This window comes from Ruditapes philippinarum, unplaced genomic scaffold (genome assembly GCF_026571515.1).
Source record: "Ruditapes philippinarum isolate M1 unplaced genomic scaffold, ASM2657151v2 ctg4791_1_1_1_1, whole genome shotgun sequence".
Classification (NCBI taxonomy): Eukaryota; Metazoa; Mollusca; class Bivalvia; order Venerida; family Veneridae; genus Ruditapes; species Ruditapes philippinarum.
In genome coordinates, this window is record NW_026863119.1 from 124,799 (window position 1) to 151,096 (window position 26,298).

General features: G+C 31.9%; 1 protein-coding gene across 1 annotated transcript in view; it reads left to right on the top strand.

Annotated features, from left to right (window-relative positions):
* LOC132721185 (centrosomal protein of 164 kDa-like) overlaps positions 1–26,298 on the top strand; it is a 56,017-nt gene that overhangs the window by 3,482 nt on the left and 26,237 nt on the right. Inside the window, exons 4-20 of the mRNA XM_060705445.1 lie at positions 1,298–1,374; positions 1,777–1,944; positions 4,263–4,397; positions 6,300–6,374; positions 7,104–7,151; positions 8,091–8,171; positions 9,458–9,567; positions 10,719–10,757; positions 15,358–15,478; positions 16,558–16,655; positions 17,773–17,895; positions 19,879–19,996; positions 20,826–21,002; positions 21,299–21,418; positions 22,001–22,123; positions 23,944–24,087; positions 25,439–25,504. Coding sequence (XP_060561428.1) covers positions 1,298–1,374; positions 1,777–1,944; positions 4,263–4,397; positions 6,300–6,374; positions 7,104–7,151; positions 8,091–8,171; positions 9,458–9,567; positions 10,719–10,757; positions 15,358–15,478; positions 16,558–16,655; positions 17,773–17,895; positions 19,879–19,996; positions 20,826–21,002; positions 21,299–21,418; positions 22,001–22,123; positions 23,944–24,087; positions 25,439–25,504 — 1,823 coding nt within the window. The remainder of the gene's footprint in view (positions 1–1,297; positions 1,375–1,776; positions 1,945–4,262; positions 4,398–6,299; positions 6,375–7,103; positions 7,152–8,090; positions 8,172–9,457; positions 9,568–10,718; positions 10,758–15,357; positions 15,479–16,557; positions 16,656–17,772; positions 17,896–19,878; positions 19,997–20,825; positions 21,003–21,298; positions 21,419–22,000; positions 22,124–23,943; positions 24,088–25,438; positions 25,505–26,298) is intronic.

Here is a 26,298-nt window from a genome sequence, read left to right on the forward strand (position 1 = left end):
AGTGCTAGTTCTGATTCATGTTTTAAGTAAAGCACTTTGACTTAGGGCCATCCCTCACCCTGGGGCAATAGGCAGGGTTTTCATTTTTATCTGAGGCAACAGGTGTGTCAAAGAAAACAACCGATTTGGCCAAGGGTCAAGGGGGATATTTTAATCTACAAAGTGAAAATGAACCAATTTTAAGGTATTAGGACCCTAATGGGCACTATCAGGAACTAAAGAATTTACATCATAGGTCAGATGTATACCTTAAAGTACACCTGTATGCAAAATTTAAACAAAGTTTACCGTACGGAAATCAAGTTATGGCCACTTTTCTGAATTCAAGCTAGGAAGTTATGAGGGCCCTTTTTTTTAGAAATGAGGAACCTTTAAATAATCTGCAATAACATTCTAATGAAAAATGTTTTCCCATGAATTTTTGGTAAGAAACAAATAGTACCATTCAGCTAACAATCCACATAAGCAAAATTATGGTTTCTACTTAAAATTTATGAAATCTGTATAAAAATGTTACCCTACCCCACCCATTTTTACCACATGTCTGACCATTTTTCTACTTAGGGAGGCTAATTAAAAAAATTCTTAAAATTTACCCAAATGAGTGCCTGTTTTAAAAGTTTCCCTAAATTTTTAAAAAAGTATATTGGTTGATCTTGTGAAATATGAAATACTTTTACCGTCTAGTTTTGATTATATTACACTTTGAAAATATCAGGTACCATATTTATTACTAGATTTAGCATAATTTAGCCAATAAATACCTATATAAATTAAAAATTCAAAATTAAACACTTTTTTCTTTCCATATGGGACATGAGAGATACATAAATAATGTTAAAAGAAAAAAAGAAAGAAAAAAAAAGTTGACCCTTCTGGGGATTGAACCCATGGCCCTCATTTTCAATGTAGTTAACAGTAATTCTAGCCTATTAGAATACTCTTCAAAGCGGAGGTAATGCATTAGGGTGCTAATACCTTAACAGCAATTTAAGCGATGATATGGTTCGCCAATATATATGTTAATAATAAAACCCACTGAGTAAGGGTCGTCCTTACTTATAAAAAATGCTGTTATTTAAATGCTGTTTGTGTACATTACACAGGTATGCATTTCTTACATTAGGTAACTGTGTTGCAGTTGGCATTTAATCTTTAAAATGTTGAATTATTGACCTTTACAGATGCTTAGATGCAATGTATATATGTCCTTATTTTATGAGAATGCCTTCAGTGCAAGTCCTAATGTGAAAAAGCTGGATTCTAAATTAATAATGATATGAACTTAATTTTGTAGGTGGAATGGCAAAAAGAAAAGGAAAACCAGGAAAAGATGATACAAAAAAGAAAAAAGACAAACTATCACCAGAAAAGGTATTTGAAAGAGCTTTTGTAAACATAATAATAGTTGGTAAAAATAGGTGTTGATATTTTGTTTCTGAAGGAACCACAAAATGTCATTGTAATGATAATGTAATACATGATATGTTTCCATATAGTAAAAAATGATTGTTTCCTTATCACGGAACTCTTGTTTGGCAAAATCTTTGCCAGGACATTGGGGCCCTTTATTTTGTAAGTTTAAAATAGTATTTTTCCCTCTATTCCAATAAAATTAACCTTAAAATCAAAATGAGAGATATAGATTGCATTGATCAGTTTTGTTACTAACACTGTAAACAAACATGACATTTTAGAGACTTAAAATAATCATCAAATCATGAAGCAGCTAAGGTTTTAATTACAAAGTAACAAATAAAATAATTTCATTTCCAGCAACTTGGACCTTTAAAGGCTGAGCAGAGTTTAGGTACTCCAGCTATGCATAAACAACTAGGCATGGATCAAAACAAGATGTCTGGGGGTCAGATGTCTGGGGGTCAGATGGGGTTATCTGGTGGACAGTTAGGACCATTACGGGGATCTGCAGGAGTCAGTGGACCAGTGAGTGCTACTTTTATTAAATCATTGATCTAGCTGGACTGTGTGTAAACAGTAACAGACTTACAGTGCTTTGAATTTAAAACAAGTCATTCTAGAGGGATTAAATGGTGAATTTAACCCTTAATCTGCTGGAACCAAAAGTGGTCAGTCTTTGCTACCAGTATAGAGCCAGGCCAGCCAGTCTGACCAGGCTCTATACTGTTGGCTGTCTTAACTTTAAATTTTTATCTCGATAACCCCGAAAACATGATTATGAACTGTTCCAAATGGAAGCTGAATAAATGTATTTAAGAAATTCATCAAGTTAAGTGTTAAGCATTTGTTAGTTTAGAGACTTGACAATGATTCCATACAAAAGTGCAGGTTCCACTTGCGGGTCAGGTACTAGTAAATTGTTATCACCACCAAATTTTTTGATGAAGAAAATAAACCTTTGTCAAATAGTTCAGTTTCATGTGACTTTAGCTATGACTTATGTTTTGTTGACATTGAATTATTTAAGTTAATTAAACAGAACATTAAATCTAACTGTTTAACGATTTTATATTGATTTTGATTCTTACGTAATAAAAGGGCAGAACTGTATTCATTGAAATATTAAGCTTCTGTCACCAATGTTACAACAGTAGAAATATCTATGTACTTTTACAAAGAGTGTCTAAAGCTTCATTCCTTTGAATTCAATTTAGTTAATTTTTTTCTAGTATTTCTATTTTTGTTTTTTCATTTCCAAGATTTTATGCTTATAAAAGTTTTATAATGTCTTAAAAAGCTCCTTTATTCTTAGTGCTTGATTGAGTCTTTTTATTTCAAGTAAAATTTAATAAGAAAGAATGTTTTAATTTGTTTTCTGTAATTTTAATAGTAGTACTTATATGTTGTAAATTGTTGCTAGGTTTCATCACCACAGTCTGTAAGTTTCTATCTGGTATACCATACAAAGTATACTTCTAGTTGATACTGACTGCAAATATATATATTGCCATATATTAACTAAAAATATGTATAGTTGATTAAACAATTTAAAGCTTAGGTAGCATGTTTCTAGCCTTGTAATGAGTTTTCTTTACTGTAGCATTGCTATGTGACCTTTACCATTTGTTGTATGGACATCTTGAAGTGATTGAATATCTGTAACAGTTTTTTTTTGCCTTATAAAATATAACTTTTACCCAAAATCAGCACCCTTCCTAGTAAAATAAACAACAGTTTTTCCCAATATCCGACTTTTAAGTTCCCAAAACTACACCAAACAAAAGTAGACAAATTATATGTGAGTAAAGCCACATGCAAGCACATGAGTAAAATGCATACCCAGCTCATTTTGTACTTTCAGCTTATAGGCTGAGCTTTTCTCACCAAATCATTATTTTTGTACTCAAGACTTATTGTTGATAGATCATTGCTTTGCACGCTATTCCGCCCACCCCCTTCCAATGAAAGGCTATGACTGAATCCCTCAGTTCATCGTGAGTATTAGTACAAAGCATTTTGTGTGTGAAAAGAATAGATTTATCCCAATTTGTTGGGTTCCAGCAGTGCACCAATCCCACAGTAAAGGAATAAAGCACTGGCAATGTTCACATGCATGATTGCAAGACTAAATGCACAATAGAATAATGCATGCCATTATAGCAGCACTGCACCTTCTCATAGATTTGCATGCCATTATCACTATTAAAGATTTAGTCCTCTTGAGTTTAAATTAGTTGTTAGGTTGGTTTAAATAAATTTAAGTATAAGAGATGAATACATTTTCTAAGAATGTTGGCTAACTGTGGTTGCTTGCTTGACTATTTCTCATTATAATTTTCATGGTTCAGAGAAAAGTTTTTTTTATTTAAACACAAAACTATTGAGACTGAATGGTTTGTGTGTTTTTATGATTAATGAAAACTATACAGTAGTTTATTTTTATTATCTATCTTTTGCCTCAGATAATTTCTATATTGTTATGATTTTTTTATACATTCTCCAACGTTTTCATCTTTTTCTTGAACTGGAGCAAACTGTGTTTTGAAATGTTACCTCCCTTTTTCTTGTCTTTATCTAATACTATTCTGAATTTATGAAATGGACTTTTTCTTGCTTTGAATTTAGAACCAGACCATAGTAAGTTTGAGGGATTTCAGAATTATTATAATATTTGCAGCCAACAGTATAAAGCCTGGTCAAACTGCACTGATGTGCAGGCTGGACTAGGTCTGATCTGCTGCTGTAGGTCTCTGTCCTGTCATTATTAATGTGTAGAGTTTTATATACATGTATTACAGATCATATTTGTATGTTATATATTTATATATTTTGTTATGTTTCAGATACGATCTAGTCTCAATACTACCACAGGGTCGTTAAACAAGTCTGGTCAGGGTATAGGTGGCAGTGTTAACCTGTCATCACACATGACCAGTAGTATGTCACTACCTGTATACTCAACAGAATACGAGGATGAGGTATATATACCTACTATTACATAATTATCCCTTATATTAAGTTTAAAGTTATACCACCACTGTAAAGATTGCATAACGCCTTTTTCAGCTTGACTTGTGCAGGACTGCACCAGGTGCCCTTCTGTTCATAATTTCATTCATTATGATAATAACCATAAAAAGTACAATACTGGTAACATTTTTACCTTAGTCTTTTACCAGCAAGAACTGGCATGTGTTAAAGGTGGTTCTTTGATGTCTCTTTATGTTGCAAAGACAGACTGTTTTTTTGTTCTAAACATGTTTATAATATCATAATTATAGGATATATTTGAATTTCATTTAAAATCACATTTTATTAATTGGCTGGACTGGAGGCTGATTATTAATATTTTATAAGTACAAGGCACTTTGTCCAATTCATAAGGTTTAATAAGTAACAATAAATGAATTGAAAAAAAAACAGCCTTTTTCATTGTCAAGGGTTTTTCTGAAACCTTTCGATACCAATTTTCTACTTTAATTTGCAGTGTTAAAGTTGAATTATCCCAGTATGAATATGTAATCTGCATGTATTGAAGTGTGGTTTAATCTGAGGTTAATTTAGTAATGCAAATATTGACTCAGGGAAGTTATTAAAATTTTCATTTATTGTATTGAAAGAAAAACCATAAAAAACTGATTATATATGGGCAAGTTGAGGTCTTTGAATCCATGGTATATTGTATTAGGTAATTATCTAAAGCCATTCATCCCAATCAGCTGTCATGAATATTGTAGATTACACAATATTTCATCTTTTTCTAAATCTAAGTTTTATAAACTTTTGATATGACCGAATGTTGCAAAAACTCTTTTTTTTTTAAATTTTCTGCTTTACAAAAGATATCAATAACAAAGGGTGACAAAATTTGCCAAATACATTACAAGCTAATAATGAATGGAAAGAAAATCTTTACTTTAGAATTTGATGAATTGTTTATTAAAGCTATTGTCCCACACAAGGACGTGTCATTTCAGAAACAAAGGTTCAAGTGATAAAATTACATATCATATACATGTATTTACATAAAACTACATGTAGATGATTTATACATGTCTAGCTCCCAGAAATAACAGTTTATCAAACTTTTGGCACATATAACCAGCTATGACCATGAATCGTTGCAATGTTTTATTTTGTGAATGTAGGTCTAGAATTGGATAGATAAATATAGGTAAATGATTAACATAGGTAAATGAACATCTCAAGCCCATTTTCATACTTCTGGTTAATGAAGATCTAGACTTGAAATGATAAACAGGTAAATGATAAACATAGTTAAATGTACATCTTATGACCATTTTCATACATTTTGTGACTGTACATGTACTCATGTAGATCTAGAATTGGAAAGATAAACTTAGGAAATATAAATATTGGAAAGATAAACTTAGGTAAATTGTAAACATAGGTAAATGTAAATGTACATCTAAAGACCATTTTCATACATTTTGTGAATTTAGATCTAGAATTGGAAAGATAAACATAGGTAAATGACAAAAATAGGTAAATGATAAACATAGGTAAAAGATAAATATAAGTAAATGATAAATATACCAATTTTAAACATAGGTAAAAGATAAACATAGGTAATATCGGTATACATCTAAAGACTATTTTCATACAGTTATATGGGCAATAAAAAGACATACATACATCCTTTATTAAGATTACAGATAGAATTCCACTATTTAAAAAAAAAAAAAAAAAGTTTCCCATTGGAAGAATGATTTGCATGTTTATTTCATTTATTTCATTATGCACAATCAATAATCCCTTGTAAAATATGTGTCATTATTTAAAAAGTTAATATTTTTGTAATCATTGCTGATACTGTGTGTGTCATAAGGTTTACGGAGAAATTAATTGTTTTGTTACAGCATGAAGAGAGGCCTCACAGTAGAAGACAGAGTGTAGATGGTGAGGCACAAGATGTTGCTGCCCTAGGCTATGAGGTATACCTTATCTATTAATGTTTTTTATCCCTTACCCCTGCTTTATTTCTTAAATGGACTTGTCCAGCTTTCATCTTTTGGGACTGTACATTATAAAGTTAGGGGATATCAAGATTTTTTTAAAAGTAAATCAACCATCAGTTTGGAGCCTGATTAGACAGCAGGGATGTGCAGGCTGGCATGGCTCCCTACTTGTGGTTAATCCCTCATTTCCAGCAGGTTATGGGTTAATTGCTTTTGTTTAATTGTTTGTTAATTGAATTTCCCAGTCTGATTAATACCATATTATACCATACTGCCCAGGCACACTCTGCCATTAACCTTTTGCTGAAATTTTCATTATTTGGCTACTGGAATCATAATTTGGCTACAGGGTTTCATTATGAATCCCATGTTTTGCTATTTTGATAAAATTTCATATGAAATCAGAAAATCACACTTTTGGCTAAAAGAAATTTTCAACTTAAGTAAGCAAAGATTACCAATTCTACTATCCAATAAGGTGTTTGCTGAATTCAGCCAGATAGATAATTATGAAGGAACCAATGTTGAAAAAATGTTAATTAATTGTTAAATATTATTCAAGCCCTTGTCTGCCTTGCAAGATTTGCAAAAGTATGTTTATGTATGAGGTATATTGAAAATAAATGGCTGCTTTTAAATATATTTCGGTGTGACTTTGTTCTAGTTCTGTTGGGTAAAAGAAAGTATTACAACTTCTTGTTACAGGATTCAGAACATGATAGTGACGATAGTGAAGACTACGGGAAAGATGTTGTAAGTAAAATACATGTTTTATTTTGCACTAATTTTACTGTAATGTTTGGCCATAATATGTCATCATTGAATAAAAGTAAATCCAGCTCATTATTTCAAAGAAATGTTCTATGCTCTCAAACTAGGTATTTGAAACAAAAATTGAACATCTTGAAACAGATTTACTGTAATTTGGTTCTTTTAAGTATTCTATGACTACAGTCTTGAAACAAATATTCTGTAACTAGGTTCTCAAAACTAGTATTCTGCAGCTAGGTTCTAGATAAAAAAAATCTGCATCTGTGTTGTAGAAAAAAAAAATCCCAAACTATGTTGTAGAAAAATAATTTCTGCAACTAGGTTCTAGAAACAAGGTAATCTTGAGTGAGATACAACAGGAGGTAGTAGCTGACTGCATTACATGTTATATAACACAATTTCAATTTGAATTGCAGTGTATTTTATTAGTTAAAAAGATTCCTGACAGATTATATGGGCCTATATAAACAGTTGTTTGCATAAAGAGACTCAGGTTATATTGCCAACAGCCATTTATATAAATGGCCATATAACCTGTCACAAATCTTCATAACGAATTTATAATACAGCAAACTTCCATTTTTACAGGAAATAAATGAGATTTTTTGAGAATGGAAAGCAGCTGTGCATATAAAACTATGCAAATGTTACTATTATCCAATGAAAAACGGCGTTACATATGTGCACAGGGCCTTTTTACCCTCTATTACAGGGGCCGGTATAGGGCTGCTTCCCCAAAAACAATTTCTTTAAAATCATGCAGTTTTCCCCAAATATTGAATTTACATCAAGTTTTTTCTTCCCCTTTTGCAAATATACCATGTAATTTTTCCCCAAAATTTAGGGCTGGGCTGCTTCCCCAACTTGTGAAAAAAAGCCCTGGTGCAATGTAATAAAATATGTTATAACTTTATTGTACAGGATTTTGGTATAGATAAGAATCTGTCAGAGAGGATTATGGACATTGAAAATGACCCAGCACTAAGAGGTTCCCTTGAGAAGGTACATTTATGCTCAAATTATTTAGGAAAAAAATAATCATTTCACATTTAAGGTAGTCAAACAGCTTAGGAGAGAAAAACATTTGTAAGGTTATGGCCCTTGGATTTGTGAGATTGAGTCCTTAGCAAGTTATCTGCACTTTTGATATATTTTGGTCAAAAACAATTCATCTATGTCATTTTCCATATACATGTACATCTGTTTAAAATGAAATAAGAAGGCTAAGTTGGCAATTACTTGTTTGAAAACAGATTAGTAATTCTGCATAATTCAAGAACACTCCCTAGAACTAGCTATGTGACTGAAATATTAATATGCTGTTGTTTTTACCACAACATAACTAGGGAAATGGTTGGATTTTAATAGAAATACACCCACGGGGATAAGTGCAAAGTAAATTAATTCAATACAAATTTATTTTCCACCAACTTAGAAAGAAAAAACAAGGCCATCTATTTATTTTTTGTTTTTATTATTACATTTGACATAAAAGGTCATTTGAAATAAGAAAATATAATGGAGAGTGTGGTAGTGCAAAAAATAAACAGGCAAAATAGCAATGGGGGCAGAAACATCAACGTCAGAAAGACTTTTTGCTAAAGTTGTATATCATATGGTATGGTCATGTTGTAACAGGTGCCTTATTGGATTTATGTCATAGAAATGAACAGTTTATGTTAAAACAAAGATGGTGTTCTTAAATTTATCACTCTGTCCACTCCCTATATAGATAATATTCTGTTAATTCTTTTTTTTCCTTTTTGTTTTCTTTTCTTGGCTAACTTGAAAAGGACACTGCTTTCTTTTCTTGGCTAACTTGAACAAATAAGTTAAACATAAATTTGTCTGTGCCATTTAGAGTTCTGCCAATATATCTTAAACATTTTGTCATAAAAGACAATTTTTTTGAAGGAAAAAAAAAGATGTGTTGTGATTATAATGAGTACAATATAAGAAGTATTTGTTTTTCATTACAGATTTTATATTAAAGACATAAGTACATATGAGCCGCGTCATGACAAAACCAACATAATGGGTTTGCGACCAGCATGGATCCAGACCAGCCTGCGCATCCGCACAGTCTGATCAGGATCCATGCTGTTCACTTACCAACTCTATTACAAGAAACTGATAGCGAACAGCATGGATCCTGATCAGACTGCGTGGATGCGCAGGCTGGTCTAGATCCATGCTGGTCGCAAACCCATTATGTTGGTTTTGTCGTGACGCGGCTCAAATATAATCTAGACTCTAAGAAAAATATTATTACATTATATTTTTGACAGGATTTTGATGTGACACTGTCAACAGCAAGAGGGGATGAAGTCAGCAAAACAAACCTGCTAGAAGAGGATCGGAAACGACGAGCAGAAATGGCAGCAAGTGCTGCGGAAAAGTGAGACAATTGTTATTAAATACACTTTATATTGCATGTCTGTAGATTTTTTTGACCATTTTAGGTTAGATCAGGGGAATATTTTATAGTCTAAATCATAGTAACTAGGTAAAATATATTTAAAAGTTTTAGTTTAGTTTAGAGTTTGGTCATATGGAAAATCAGTGTAAAAAAAGGTCATATTTTGATGAATATAGTCAAAGCTTGTTACCATATAGAGTCTTTAGTTAATTTGTAGGATCGTTAGTTAAGATGCACACATTGTTAGAGCCCAATTTTGTCACGTCTGTGTTTATGTTTTGTGTACTGACATGATTGTTTCTTTAGATTTTGTGTATGAACTAAAATCTCTTTACATTTTTGTGTATGTACTAAATTGTGTACATGCATTATATGTTCAGAATTTCTTTATGTACAACTGGTCACATTTCTTTTCACCATACTTGCAACAAGATGTTGATAACAAAACTTATTTTGTCTTCTTTAAATCATTTGTTATGTTTTCATTGTTTTCATCTTGGCTGAGCATGTTTTGTTCATGTTTTTTTCTCTCACTTTTCCTTCATGTCTGCTCACATGTAAATATTGGAAGTTTATTAACATGTACAGAACATATAGTGAAATTAACAAATTCATAGTAAAACAATGCTTGTAGCATCTTTTTACGGCATGTAAATTTTTAACTTTGTAAATGAAAGACATGCAATGCAAGTTTTAATTTGTAAAATACAGTCATACAAACCTTATCTGTGAATGTATCTTCTTTTTATAGGCAATTTATAATGTTACTATTGTCATTTTGTGATGAATTACGTTCACATGGGTCGTTAGTTATTTTCAGTCAGATATTATTTTCTGTAAGGAAGTTATTTTCTGTTGGAAGTTGTATCCTGTAGGAATGATAGCTTTAAATGCCACTAAGATAGTAGAAAAGAGGCCTTGCACCTATTAGATTGAAGTGAAAATGTTCATTCTTTAAGTATATTACTCCTGACAAAAATCCTGTATGACTGAAATTAGTAGTCAAAATACAATTACATGTACCTAGAGCTTGCAGTTATTTCCATTTACCCCTTTACTTATAAAAGTAATAAATTATAAAGTAAATATGTTTTTTTTGTATTAAAATTTTGACATTTCTTTCACAACAGACGTATATTTGGAGGAGAATCCTTTGGAAACTCGCAACAGTATGTTTTAGAGTGAACAAGCATGCCTTTTTATGACACTTTAGTAACATCGTCTCTAACTAGATAACATGTGTTCAACAGCATCCAACATAAGATTGCAAAGTTTTGGCATATTTGACAACTTTCTGTGTGTAATTAACAGTAATAATTGTCAGATCACTTGCCCCTTACGGCTTTTAGTTTGAATTGTGTCAAAAACTTTGGATTCTTTCTTGTGAGTAAGCTATTCAGCTTATCTTAAGAAAGGTCACTGCTTCTGCTCAAGTGCCCACTCATGCCTTAGATAATGCTCATTCTTAGGGGCAAGTAGCCAACAGTTAAGAGTTGGGTCAGACTGTATTGATGTCAAATAATAAGTCACGGTAAACAAATTAAAAATGCACTAGTTATGAGCCGCATCACGACAAAACCAACATAGTGCGTTTGCGACCAGCATGGATCCAGACCAGCCTGCTTATCAGCGCAGTCTGATCAGGATCCATGCTGTCCGCTATCAGTTTCTGTACTTGTAATAGGGTTGGGAAGCGAACAGCATGGATCCTGATCAGACTGCGCGGATGTGCAGGCTGGTCTGGATCCATGCTGGTCGCAAACACACTATGTTGGTTTTGTCGTGACACGGCTCATATATGAAATGTGATGAGATTTACAATCTTATCTTGGATGTTTTCCCTTTAAGTTTCAACATTTTATAATTATTAACACTCCTCTTTTGTCTGTAACTAGATGGTGGCATTTGCTTATTTTTGTGTTTTATTTTGCACCACTGCAAATAATTTCTTTTCATTTTGATATCAACTTGTTTGTTGTGGTAGATGCTTAAACAGGCTTTTATTTCAATTTATTTGGTGGTTTTTATTAATTCTAATTCTCTGTGCTTTCTGTCGCAAAATATTTCATAGGAAGTTGCTTATCCTTTACCCCATATAATGGACTTGTCTGACTTTTTAGCTCACCTGTCACAAAGTGACAGGGTGAGCTTTTGTGATCGCTTTTCGTCCGGCGTCCGTCCGTCCGTCCGGCGTCCGGCCGTCGTCCGTCCGTAAACTTTTGCTTTAAATGACATCTCATAAACCACTGAGCCCATTTCATCCAAACTTCACAGGAATGTTCCTTTGGTGGTCACCTTTAAAAATTGTTCAAAGAATTTAATTCCATACAGAACTCTGGTTGCCATGGCAACCGAAAGAAAAATCTTTAAATATCTTCTTTTAAACAACCCTAAGAGCTAGAGCTTAGATATTTGGCATGAAACATCTTCTAGTGAGTGTCTACCAAGTTTGTTCAAATAAAAGCCCTGGGGTCAAAATTGGCCCCGCCCCAGGGGGTCATAGATTTTCCCTATATGCATATAGTAAAAACTTAAAAAAATCTTCTTTTAAAGAACCCAAAGAGCTAGAGCTAAGATATTTGGCATGAAACATCTTCTAGTGAGTGTCTACCAAGTTTGTTCAAATAAAAGCCCTGGGTCAAAATTGGCTCCGCCCCGGGGGGTCATTGATTTTCCCTATATGCATATAGTAAAAACTTAAAAAATCTTCTTTTAAAGAACTGTAAGAGCTAGAGCTTAGATATTTGGCATGAAACATCTTCTAGTGAATGTCTACCAAGTTTGTTCAAATAAAAACCCTGGGGTCAAAATTGGCCCCGCCCCAGGGGGTCATTGATTTTCCCTATATGCATATAGTAAAAACTTAAAAATCTTCTTTTGAAGAACCCAAAAAGATAGAGCTAAGATATTTGGCATGAAACATCTTCTAGTGAGTGTCTACCAAGTTTGTTCAAATAAAAGCCCTGGGGTCAAAATTGGCCCCGCCCCGGGGGTCATTGATTTTCCCTATATGCATATAGTAAAAACTTAAAAAATCTTCTTTTAAAGAACTGTAAGAGCTAGAGCTTAGATATTTGGCATGAAACATCTTCTAGTGAATGTCTACCAAGTTTGTTCAAATAAAACCCTGGGGTCAAAATTGGCCCCGCCCCAGGGGGTCATTGATTTTCCCTATATGCATATAGTAAAAACTTAAAAAATCTTCTTTTAAAGAACCCAAAGAGCTAGAGCTAAGATATTTGGCATGAAACATCTTCTAGTGAGTGTCTACCAAGTTTGTTCAAATAAAAGCCCTGGGGTCAAAATTGGACCCGCCCCGGGGGTCATTGATTTTCCCTATATGCATATAGTAAAAACTTAAAAAATCTTCTTTTAAAGAACTGTAAGAGCTAGAGCTTAGATATTTGGCATGAAACATCTTCTAGTGAATGTCTACCAAGTTTTTTCAAATAAAAGCCCTGGGGTCAAAATTGGCCCCGCCCCAGGGGGTCATTGATTTTCCCTATATGCATATAGTAAAAACTTAAAAAATCTTCTTTTAAAGAACCCAAAGAGCTAGAGCTAAGATATTTGGCATGAAACATCTTCTAGTGAATGTCTATCAAGTTTGTTCAAATAAAAGCCCTGGGGTCAAAATTGGCCCCGCCCCAGGGGGTCATTGATTTTCCCTATATGCATATAGTAAAAACTTAAAAAATCTTCTTTTAAAGAACCCAAAGAGCTAGAGCTAAGATATTTAGCATGAAACATGTTCTAATGGGTGTCTACCAAGTATGTTCAAATAAAAGCCCTGGGGTCAAAACTGGCCCGCCCGGGGGTCATTGATTTTCCTTATATGTGTATAGCAAAAACTTAAAAATCTTCTTTGAAAAAACCCAAATAGCTAGAGTTTAGATATTAAGCATAAAACATCTTTAAGTAAATATCTACAAAGTTTGTTCAAATAAAAGCCCGGGGGTCAAAACTGGCCCTGCCCCAGGGGTGTCATTGTTTTTAACTATATGTGTATAGTAAAAACTTAAAAAATCTTCTTTTAAAAAACCCAATGAGCTAGAACTTAGATGTTTAGCATGAAACATCTTCTTATGGGTATCTACCAAGTTTGTTGAAATAAACAAATAAAAGCCCTTGGGTAAAAATTGGCCCGGGGGGGGGGCCTATATACAGGTGAGCGACCTCAGGGCCATCATGGCCCTCTTGTTAATTTTTAACCATCCATTTATGGTTTAAGGGATTTCAATATCAAAAATGATAAACCAACAATATACAGCCTGGTATACTCACAGTAGATAAACAAAACCATTGTTCCATGTCTTGTAAGCCTATACAATTTAATGTGTACCATATCTTGCAATTACAAGCTGAAGCATAAGCACTTGGTTTCAGGATAAAAGCCCTTTTGAGACCACTAAAAACGTAATTTTTCCGCTGTTTTTAGTAAATTAAAAAAATTACGATTTTAGAATCGAGACATTGAGTTCTACAATCCTCTCAAAAGGGCTTTTATCCTGAAACCAAGTGCCTATGATTACAATCACTTGCTACTTCCGAACAATGTACCTTTCTTTGGAACCTGTATTTGTTAACTTGAACTTTTCTTGCAAGAACAGGACATAGTTTTGTATATGCACTGTGAAGTTTTGTACAGATGTACAAGCTAGCCAGTCATGATACTGGTGACCTAGGCAAGTCTTTTATAGCACTAGTGTGTTAACATACAGTTAACAAACTGTACTATTTCTATCTGGAAAGCCTATTGCATAGAACTTTAATATTTAAACTAGAAATTACAAATTTGTTATTGGTAATTAAAGTTTAAAAAATGGTCATGTCACAAGAGTTTGAAATAAAAAATATGATAGAATTTCAGCTACCTCTCTAGAAAAACAATTTTATAAGAGGCTCATTTTACTATTGTTGTATTATTGAGGTATTTTTTTATTTTAAACACATATTGTCCTATCTTGCAAGAAAAAGGGACAGTTTTGATTCTGTTTTTAAATTTTTTAGGCATCAGAATTTAAGTTAAACTGTTTAATGATAAAAAATTATGTGTCATCAGCATAAAGTTATGTTTCAGTAATGAATAAGCTAATATTTACTCATTTAACCTATAGACTGCTTTCAGCAACTGAATTTACCATGTGACCAGTGCAGGCCAAGTTTAGCCAACACTGATTTCTATTCAGTCAACTTATTTCACATTTTCCACTAAAATGAAAGGTTTTGTCTAGAACATGTGTTCTAATACTAGTAATTAGTTAGACAGCCATGTTTGAACATGTCCTGTACATGTATTGTTTCGGAATATTTAAATTAGTATGTTGATATATTTTTATTTTCAAACATGGTCTTAAAATAATTATTAGAAATTGAACTGTACCTTATATTTTATTAATGGTCATATATATAGTCCGCATAAAAGATATCATAAATAAATTAAGTATGATAAAAAGATCTCTAACCAACATAGTTTATCAAAATATGTTTATCTTTAATAAGATTCATCAGTTGATGTGATAAACAACAAAGGTAAATCATAATAGATAAATCAGCACTTGAACATCTCTTGTAAATTCATTTATCAGTTCTTGAACATTTTATCCATCAAATCATTTATTATACAAAGTTAACTTCATCTGATAACAATTTAGACTACATACAATTGTATGTACAGCTATATATTAAGGTTATTTAACTTATTTGAATGGTTTTAATAGACAAAATAGGAATTATAATATTTTCAGATATTGTTATTAATATTTACAGAATACCGGAGGATTTAAAAGGTGACCAGCAAAAGATTCAGACTGCCAATGAGAGGGCCCTACAAGAGATGAGGCAAAGAATGGAAAGAGAGCTAGAGGAAGCTAAACTTGAACTTTTAGAGGTAAACAAGGTTTAAAGTTGTAGGTGATCAGGGTCAGAGGTCATAAAGTTAGAGGTGATCAGGGTCAGAGGTCATAAAGTTAGAGGTGATCAGGGTCAGGGGACATTAAGTTATAGATGATCAGGGTCAGAGGTTATAAAGTAAAAGGTGATTTGGGTCAGAGGTCATAAAGTTATAGGTGATCAGGGTCAGAGGTTATAAAGTTAGAGGTGATCAGGGTCAGAGGTTATAAAGTTAGAGGTGATCAGGGTCAGAGGTCATAAAGTTAGAGGTGATCAGGGTCAGAGGTCATAAAGTTATAGGTGATCAGGGTCAGAGGTTATAAAGTTAGAGGTGATCAGGGTCAGAGGTCATAAAGTTAGAGGTGATCAGGGTCAGAGGTCATAAAGTTAGAGGTGATCAGGGTCAGAGGTTATAAAGTTAGAGGTGATCAGGGTCAGAGGTTATAAAGTTAGAGTTAAACAGGGTCAGAGGTCATAAAGTTATAGGTGATCAGGGTCAGAGGTCATAAAGTTAGAGATGATCAGGGTCAGAGGTTATAAAGTTAGAGTTAAACAGGGTCAGAGGTCATAAAGTTATAGGTGATCAGGGTCAGAGGTCATAAAGTTATAGGTGATCAGTTTCAGAGGTCATAAAGTTATAGGTGATCAGGGTCAGAGATTATAAAGTTAGAGGTGATCAGGGTCAGAGGTCATAAAGTTATAGGTGATCAGGGTCAGAGGTCATAAAGTTAGAGGTGATCAGGGTCAGAGGTCATAAAGGTAGAGGTGATGGGACAGAATATAAACTTATGATATTCATATGTATTAACAAAAAAGTTGATACACTATATGTTAAATCTCTTTTGTGGAATGACCATATGAGTGTGGAAACATTGTGATTGTATGAAAATGATAAAAAGTACTCAGTTGTTAATACTTAGAATTATTTAAGAAATTGTACATAGTTATGATACATATTGTATATCGATGGATTGCTGCAAAATAGACGTAACTCTTTCATATTATTTTGAGTTACAGCTAGTTTGCACCAAACCCTCAATATTTATGATATACCATTGTTAAATCTTTATTGTTCAGGATAAAGAAACAAGGCTGAGAAAATTGAAGAATCAAATCAAGCGTGAGATAGAAGAAGAGGAGTCTAGACTGAGACACGAGAAACAGGGGACAATAAAGTAAGTTAAGATATATGAGATAGATTGTAAAGCTGCTATGCTGTGTAGCATTTTCACATATTTTAACTTGCTATGTTTTAATGTATGAGATTATTATTTTTTTTGATAGTGATATATTATGTAATATTTTGAAGTGAGTGCGAGTTTTTTTATGTGTGTGCCTGTTTTTAGATTTTTACTGAAGTTAAACATACATGAATGTGATTACGTCATCGACATAAAGGGTTTTGTAGAAACAAGTGCAGACTTTAGTCTTATAAGAATACACTTGAAGTATTTAGTTATGTATTTAAATAGAAAGTGTGTGTGTGTGGGGGGGGGGGTTGTCTATGCAAGAGCATTAAGATTGTTTTAGTTATCTTAGAAATTGCTTGTAAATGATATATGCATGTTAAGGAGTGGCCCACTTATTTATTTGCTGTAAGGCAGACTAGACTAGTATTGATAAGGTTATTGCTATGGCCATCATTGACATATAAGTAAAAGTTGGTTGTTCCTAGTTATTTTATAAATGATTTCTTTGCTTTGAAGAGATCATTTGCCTGCTAAGCTCAATAGGTAGAGCATGTCTCGAGGTTTGATCCTTGGACAAGGCTAAATTTCTTTGTGACAATTGATTTTGGACATTGAGTCTAATGGTCATGTTTCTTTCAATGCTGATTCAAAAATAAAATGGGATTAGTAGTCTGTCACTTGCTGAGAAATTGGTAATTACTGGTTAGTAACCAGGAAAGCTGGTTAGTTGGACCAATGGCCGAGATATGACCAAAGATGTGTTAGAAATTAGAATCAACATTAAAACTAACCAAACAAATTATTATAGAAATCAATGAATTTTGTTATTATTTCAGTAATAATATTTCATAACGAGTAGATCTTTATGAAACTGCTTACTGAATTTTGTTATGAGTAAAGAATAAAAAAAAATTGGTTTCTGTGTAAGGTATGGTGAGAAATTTTCACGTATAGATACATTTATAGACCTTAGTTTGCTGTGAGTTTTATTGTAATATTAGCATGCAAAGTTATATATAATAAAATGCTTGTATTGGCTTGTATATTATAACATATAGTTACTTGCTTGAAAATGTTTACCTCCTTTTTGCCACCAAAACAGATCTCTACAGAGTGAAGAGTTTGATAAAGGGGCATCACTCTTGCAGTCTGACCATGCAAACAATTTAGAAAAACTTAAAGAAGATCTTGCTGAAAAACAGAAGACAGAAGAGGAAAACCTTCGGTAATTTAACAGGATGTTGTAAAATTGTAGGAGAAGCCTCAATCTGACATACCATAAATTAATTAAACTGTTTTTCCTTTTGTTCTTTGTGTTATTTCTCTTATTAATGGTACTGTATTTCTTTATTCAATTTCAAATTTTCTTCTCTTTTTTTTTGCATAACACCAGTAAAAATGTCTGAATTGTGTTTTTGAGTTACATATAACTGGTTATATAACAGATATATTGAACATATGCATAGCAAATAGACTTTATCAAATTGACTTTTTTCACTTTGAATTCAGAACCAGATATTGTTTAATAACAGATTTTAAGGTTAAAAAACTGACATAATGTACCTGTATAATTATACATTGGTAAGAAGTGCAATCAAAAATAATATATCCAAATCAGTGATTTTATTGCCCAAATAAATCACTGTTTGTTTTTCAGATCATTATATCATCATTTTATCACTCGGGCTATGCCCTGGGTGGTATAATTCCTTGCATCTGAACTCCAAACAGTGATTTCATATAGCAATAAAATCACTGTTTTGGTTGTATTTTTTCTTAATAACACATAGCACAATACTGTCTAAACTCATTTTTAAGAAAATAAAGTAAACATGTACTGGGAAATAACCTTGCTTAAGGATAATGTATTAATGTATTCAAGTATTTTTTTTACTTACCTTTTCTATATATATATTTCTGTAACCTTTGTATACTTACACACCATCTGCTCATAAAACTCTTTAATTAGATGTAATTAGACACTTAGTGAATGGTGTGTTGTAGTTGTTTTTGTATCTATATATGATACTTGAACAATGTATTTATTGAATAACAAAAAAAAGTTTCCACATAAACTTAACAGTGTAGGTATGAACTAGTTAAAAAAGAAAATTACACTTTGTTAAATGTAGAAACTTAAATGGTTGCCAAGCCTTTTTATCAATAAAAATAAAACCTGTAGTTTGAATATAATGTAATTTATGTACAGTTTACTAATACTGTTGTTTCCTTATATGTAAAATAAGTATGACATGAAGCACTTGGTTTAAGAAATAGTAGTTTAATTTCACTAAATGTTTCTAGGTCACCTTATGAATTCAGTATTTCATTACTTTTTAATAAAGCAGGTGTTTAATTTGCATTGAAGGAATTTCATTAGAAACTAATAGTGATTAATATGTCATGTTTTATGTAATAACCATTATAACAAGTTTGTGTGAAGGATGGGGGTGCTAAATAATCACGGTTTCCGCTGCAATTCGCCAATTCCCGAAATGCAAAAAAATAATTTGGAAATGTATGCATATCCTTCACAATATGGTAAATTAAAGGGAACAAACATTAATTAATTGATAGTGTACTTGCCATTTGTGCATGAATTTTTGTCAAAACTGCTTTAAATCCTTTTTGATTATAGTTGAGATCATTTTACAAGCTTAGTTGTGCTCATATATATTGTAGTTTTGCATATTCTACAGTCTTATATTATTGTCTGTGAGAATATTAACGTATTACATACTAGGCAATCTATTGTAGAACACTATGATTTCTACTCAAGTAATACATGTATATAGGCAATACTGTTAATGATAGATGAAATCTTATAATATATATATACTGTGTTCAAACTGGATTTGAAATGTTGAGAAAGTACACCAATTTAACAATAACATTGATGAAATCATGTCAGTATAGTTGGTCACAGTACAGTCTCTCAAATTACTAGCCATCTTTTAATAATGTGTTTTAATCATATCCATATAAAATTAACAAAATTATATCCTCACCAAACTTTTATTAGATAGTTCACTGTTCTCTTTTATAACATCAATATTTAAAAAAATTCCCATTGTAGACCTTTCAACATAAATATATTGATATAAAGTACAGTCTAATGTTTATTATCCATGGCAATTCCTTCCGTGATTTTTTTTTTCTTTTTTTAAATTTGAAAATTTCCAATTTTCATTTCAACATTTATCTTCAGACGTGAGATGGAGGAAGCCTTGGAGAAGTTGCGACGGGAAGTGGGGTCATTACAGATGGAGGAACAATCCAAACTAGAGGAGGAGAAAGCTAAAGCTCTTGATAGACTAAATAGAATGGTGAGAATATTGTATATCACATAAACTGCAGCGCAGGAGTGAAATAAAGCTGTTTTATAAAAATGATATTACACTAGTGTAATATAACTTTGAGGTGAAGTCATTTGCACTTTATATAAATATAGCATTCAAGCGTGCTAATGTTAGTGTTACACTATAGGAGCGTCAAAGAAAAATGACTTGTGTTCTCTTTTTGAATATGTGATAAGTAGAATATTATATTTGTGTCTTTTTTAATGAACTTGTTTAATAAAACAATATTATGCTCCCCAGAGGCTCGCTTAATATAATTTTATTCAACTCGTTCAATAGAATTAGTATTAAACCTACACTCATTCAATATCCTCTATATATGTTAGTTTATAGTTTATGTAAATAAGTTTTTTTATTAAAATAGATAAATTCTTACGTATCTTTCCTTTAATATTTTCTCAACAACATTTTGTATTTTAAGCAATTTCAATTCAGCTGTTAGTGTTTCTTATATCAGATGATTTGTTGGTTCACATAGAATGTTGTTGACTGGAAATGTGTTACATTTGCATAAATAGTATAAAAATAAGTCAACTACAAATTCATAAAATTCCCTTTTATATACCAACCTTTCAGCTGAACATTTGCGCACAAAGTTTTAATTGCATTTCTCTATAATCAAAATTAAACAAGCCTACATGTTCAGTCAAAAGTTGAAGACTTCTTGACATACTCTCAAAGATGTAGATTTTACTGCAATGTAGTCAACACTTGAAAATTTGCTGACATACAATAAAAAGAAGATTTTTCTGAAATACAGTCAAAAATGGAAAATTATCCATTCCCTCTATAACAGGTCGAAGACGCAACCGAGGCTGAAAAGAAAAGATTGGAACAAGAGAAGAATCAAACTATAGAAACATTACAGGCCAGACATAAACTAGAGCTGGATAAGATTAAAGATGACCTTGACAGAAAACACAGAGAGAAAGTGCTAGAGGTCAAAGATGAACTAGGAGACAATCATGATATGGTATGTTATATTTGTAAACAGATTTTTTATAATGACCTTTGGCTAAAATCCTCACATTTAAGGAACAATGAGTTATCATTTTTATAAAATTTGTATATTGATACTTATGTACTTACATGATTATTTGGCAGTATAACTTTTTGGCAGAATTTTTGCCATTTTTTTCTAGACATGGTATGAATGAGATTGGTAAAAATCTTGGTTTCGTGACAATTTCCTTTCTTAATTTTATCAGTTTTATTTGATTTATTTCTAAAAAGGTTGTACATCAATGAAGTGAATTTTGATAATTTCAGGAAATAATGAGAATTAAGGAGGAGTTGAAACATATACAAGAGAAAGAAAAGGAGATGATGGAACAAGAATTAGAGGGAGCAAGAAAGCGTCAAGAGGCCCTCAATGATATGGAAAAAGGGGTACATATTCCAAGTTAATATTGAATTACAATAGGGGTTCTGAGCCTTCTTTGTAAAGTGGTTAATGGTGGTGACTTCAAAGTCACTGGCTAAAGACACACCAGGGAGTTTTGATTTTTTGTTGAGCCCACTTGCAGTGAGCTCTACTAAGTCACCACTTTTGACGAAAGTTCTATGTATATTTTTATGTGAGGAAGCTACCCAGCTAGCTTCAGGATAGTCAGTGGTTCTACTCAGGAGCTTATTGGTGCCTGAAATAAAGCACAGCCTTGCACCATAAGTCTTCCTTCACAGTTAAAGCATGAAAATTTGCACTGCAGCTTTAAATTTTGGTACAAGTTGGCCTAGAGTTTTCAACTGATACTTGCTTTTCATTCAGAGCCATATGACCTAAACCGTGTTGGTGCCTGTGAAACCAAACAAAACAAACATTGTTATCCATAGGATTTGTTTGTTTTGATTTAGAGCCTTTATAGTCAGATTACCGATATAAGGGCCATCATGGCACTGTTGTTGATTTTTCTTGTAAAATTTCCAAATGTTAAATATGAGTATATGACATGTATACAATAATATATCTAGCTGGATGAAGTGTTGGATGAGCGAAGAAAGGAATTACGAGACCAGCATCAGAAAGAACTGACAAGACTTAGAGAGGATCATTCTACTCAACTTAGAAAACTACGTGATGAATACTCAGATAAGGTAAATAGTGTTTCTATAGATACCAGTGTCTCTAGCCTTCTATTAGCAATAACTAGGCCAGCCTGGAAATTTGTTCAATTTGACTCAAACAAAATTCTTTACTCATTGACCTGTGATGTTCATGTTATTTCCTTGTGTAGTGCAAGAGAGAATCTGGTTTTATAATTCCAGAAACTTCCTGGTATTGTTACAATTATAAGGAAATTACATATAATGAACAAATAGATGATAAGATATCCATTGGAATGAATCTTTTAAATTTATTCGTTATGTTTTTATTGAAATGTAAAATGAAAATTAGTTGTTATTGTGTTATTTTGCCCACATTATGAGGAAGTTACGTAATTAGGCAAAAATAACAACAACCAACAAGAAGAATTAAATTGACCCTGTTTGTTCATTAGAGAATATTACATAAGAGACACATGTGTGTTTTGTTAATTTGATTAATGGAATAAAATGACAAATTCCTAGGCTTGGCCATACATGTAACTTAAGTTCAGATGTTCCAGAATGACTTCAATTATATTGCAATAATTTAAGATATATAAGAAATAAGTTCAAGCTATTAAGACATAATTATTATGGATTTTTTTTGCATATTCATCCTACAATACCTGTTTTATTATCATTTATCACATAAATTGAGGTACAGGATTGTAAAAAAGTCATTTGAATGAAAGGGATAATACCCTAGTGTGATATCATTCGTCATGAAATCATTTACATTAATACACACATAGCATTAAAGTGTGCTGATGTTGACTAAAATGAAAATTTGATTCTTATGTACATGTTATTTTTTTGCTTTTTAGTATGTGATAAATTGTATATTTTATTCCTGTATATTCACTACTAAAATAACTGAACAAGTTGAATAATTCAGTTTTTAAACAATGTTCATTCAGTGTCCTCCATTGCCATTTTTCGTTTGTATATTTATACCTTATTATCGAGTTTGTTAGGGGTCATAATGAGATGACATGTTTATTACAAAGTGTAAGTGAAATACCAACAAAAACATATAGTATTTTCATTATTTCATGCTTGTTATTTCAAGATTCAAGTCTGCATTTGAAATTGATTTGGGGAAAGTACAAACTTTAATTGATAAAGACATCAGATTTACCTGAAGAGATTTACATACCTGAGTTTTATTTTGACATATTGAAATATTTTAACTTTGATCCCTAAAATTAATGACCTCAAATAACAGAGGTAAATTTTCAAGATATTTTAAAATTCACCATAGTTATTGGCTGCTTTGAGACAGGTTTTATGCATGTTTTAGGAAAACATCTTGATAGTTCATGTATATATTTCATGTATATTAATTTCCCCTTAATTTTCTTGTTGAGAGTTCATATTCAAAGGAGTCAAGAAGGAAGCATATCTGTAAAGATGATTCTTAAATTGTGTCCGAACACTTTTGAAATGTTAATATTAAAGGCCAATTATGCCCAAGAAATGCTTAAGTTTTCAAAAGATTTTATTTTTTTGGTGTTTCTTTATAGTTTCCAAAAAGTAACCCTCCGCCAATTACCTGAACCACCTTATTCTGTTTCGTGGTAATTTAGTATGGAAATGAAAATACTACTTTGTTTACATTTAGCTACTTTTATGACAAATTATTTCACATTTAGCGCTACTTTATTCAGGTAACCAACACCTAAGGTACAATAAAACCATTATTTAAACATAATAAAATTCTTATTTGCTTTTTCTAAAGAAGTAAAAAAAATTGTTTCTTAGGCATATTGTGCCTTTAAAGGAACACTACATAAATGTTATAATTTATTATATATTTTGTTATAATTCAGGAGCGTGATGAGAAGAAATTATTGGAACAGAACATGGACGCGGAGAGACGTAAATTACAGAAACAACATGATAAAGATATGGATGAACTACGACGAGAATTTAACAGGAAACGTGAAGTTCTTTCTGAACAACTGGAAGATGAGGTCAGTAAATTTATGTCTGAAAATTTTATCCATAGAACTTGTTTAGCTTTTTAGTCAGCCTTTTTGCAAAAGTAATTTTTTTGTTAATAATTTTTTTTGAAAAGTTCAATTTTAGAAAGTTTTTACAATTCATATAGTTTGTATCCACGAAGTATACGTTTCTGCAAAGTTTGCTCAATGACAGATCAAACAGGTTGGTTAAACAAATTTAGAATATAAATTTGAATCTTCAGACATTGATAAATATAGGCATTTCACATTCTGCTGTAATTCTATATTATAGTTACACAGTTTATCTCCAGAAACATTAGACATTAGAATAGCTTACAGCACTTGTTATAAGTACAACCTCTGTTGAGCAATCACCTCTTTACAACAACCAGTACCATTTTATTTTTCCAAAAGTATGACATCACAATAAATTTAACCTCTGTAGAGCAAAACCTCTCTCTTATAAAGCTTTTAGACATTTTGCAGTAAAGCAGCTTTTGGTGTGTTATTTCAATGAGGGTTTGCTATACATGTGTTTCATCATTAATATTTTGCTCTTTTTTCTTCTTCTTAGATTATCAATAATATATTTCCGTCATAGTCTTAATTGATATTTGATATTTTATATTAGCTATGCTTTAAGTGTTTTTTTTTTCATTAGACATGAATAGAGTACAGAGTGTGCTATGTTCTTGCTTCTTTTATTGAGGAATTGTACAATTAATGTGAAATCATACTGTTTTGAGAAAAATTTCTTGTAAAGATCTTAAAAGTTAGATAAAGTTTTGTGTTGTAATTTTGAAGAGAGGCTATGCAGCTATCACTATATTTGACGAAAAATGACAACCAGTCTATAAATGGAATGTTTCTATTGGTTGATTTCAAACACGTGACTAGAATAAAACCAATCAAAATGCTACGATCATAGACTGGTTCTTAATCTCAAATCTAAGCCTGGTCTATTGATGCATTCTTACATAACTTGAGAATCATGTTTTTCTCCCAGTTACAGGGATTTCCCTTATCTAATTAATGAACAAAATCAACAAAACTATTTAATGTATAGAAAATCAATGTTTTCAAAAAAAATTATTCTCAAAGTATGTACATTTTAGAATTGAAATAAATTTTGATTTAGAGCGTGTTTTGATATAAAAGTGTATGGAGCGTTGTCCAAATGTTTGTAGTAAAATATTTACATATCACTCAGATTTCAGAAATGATAAATTCTGCTGGGGGTGTGGGGGTAGGGAAGGGCAGAAGGGGGGGGGGGAGAAGAGATGATCTTATTAAATGAATTACTAGCCAGTAATTGTGTAGATATAAAGTAGATGCTTATTGTTTGTACATATGACATCAGCTTCAGCATTTTGAGGCGGAGTTAAAGCAGAAGAAGGCAGAAGTGATTGGAAATTTAGAGAAGGAGGTGATATACATGATCTATGTTGTCATATTTTATATGCATGCTTGTACCAGGTTATTGTTGTCATGGAAACGAAAGTGCATGAAAATATTGTCATTGTTGCATTGGAAAAGAACTGTAATATTGTTGTCAAATGTCTTTATGCTTTCTGTTTCGAGTATCAGTGTTGTTTATGAATATAGTTAGAACTTTTTTTGTAGCATGTACCTTAATAAGTGACTATTGATGATTAAACTAGAAAGATAATGACTTCTATCTATTTTTTTGAATACCTTTATTAATTACACTTAATAGTAAAATGTATATGTATGTGTAACTTCTGAACATTGATGCTATCACATCATTCGTCACCAAATTCTTGAAAATGACAAAGTTATTTTTTTTTTGCATGTGCCAATCATTTATTTAGTTTACCTGTTATATTAGAGAATGTAAATGTAGTTATCGTCCTGTCCAACATTGCTTAAAAATATCAGCAACACTCAAGACATCTTTCTGAACTATAGTCATTGTAGAACAAAATATTGTAAAACATTTGTCAGAATTGTTTCATCTACTTTCATCTGATATAATGTAGCTGTATTAATGTGGAGCACCATTCTTTTTTAGCTGAGCTGTATAATAAACATTCACAGGGAGAGCTATATCCCTACTTACAAAGTGTCACTTCCACAGCAGGGCCACATTTTGACTAAAGTTTTGTTACGCGCAAGTTTTTTAACGAAACCCGTTAAACTATTTCTTTAAAACTTAAAGCTATTAGTCTTGAGAGAACAAAACGCTTGTCTTGGGTTTTG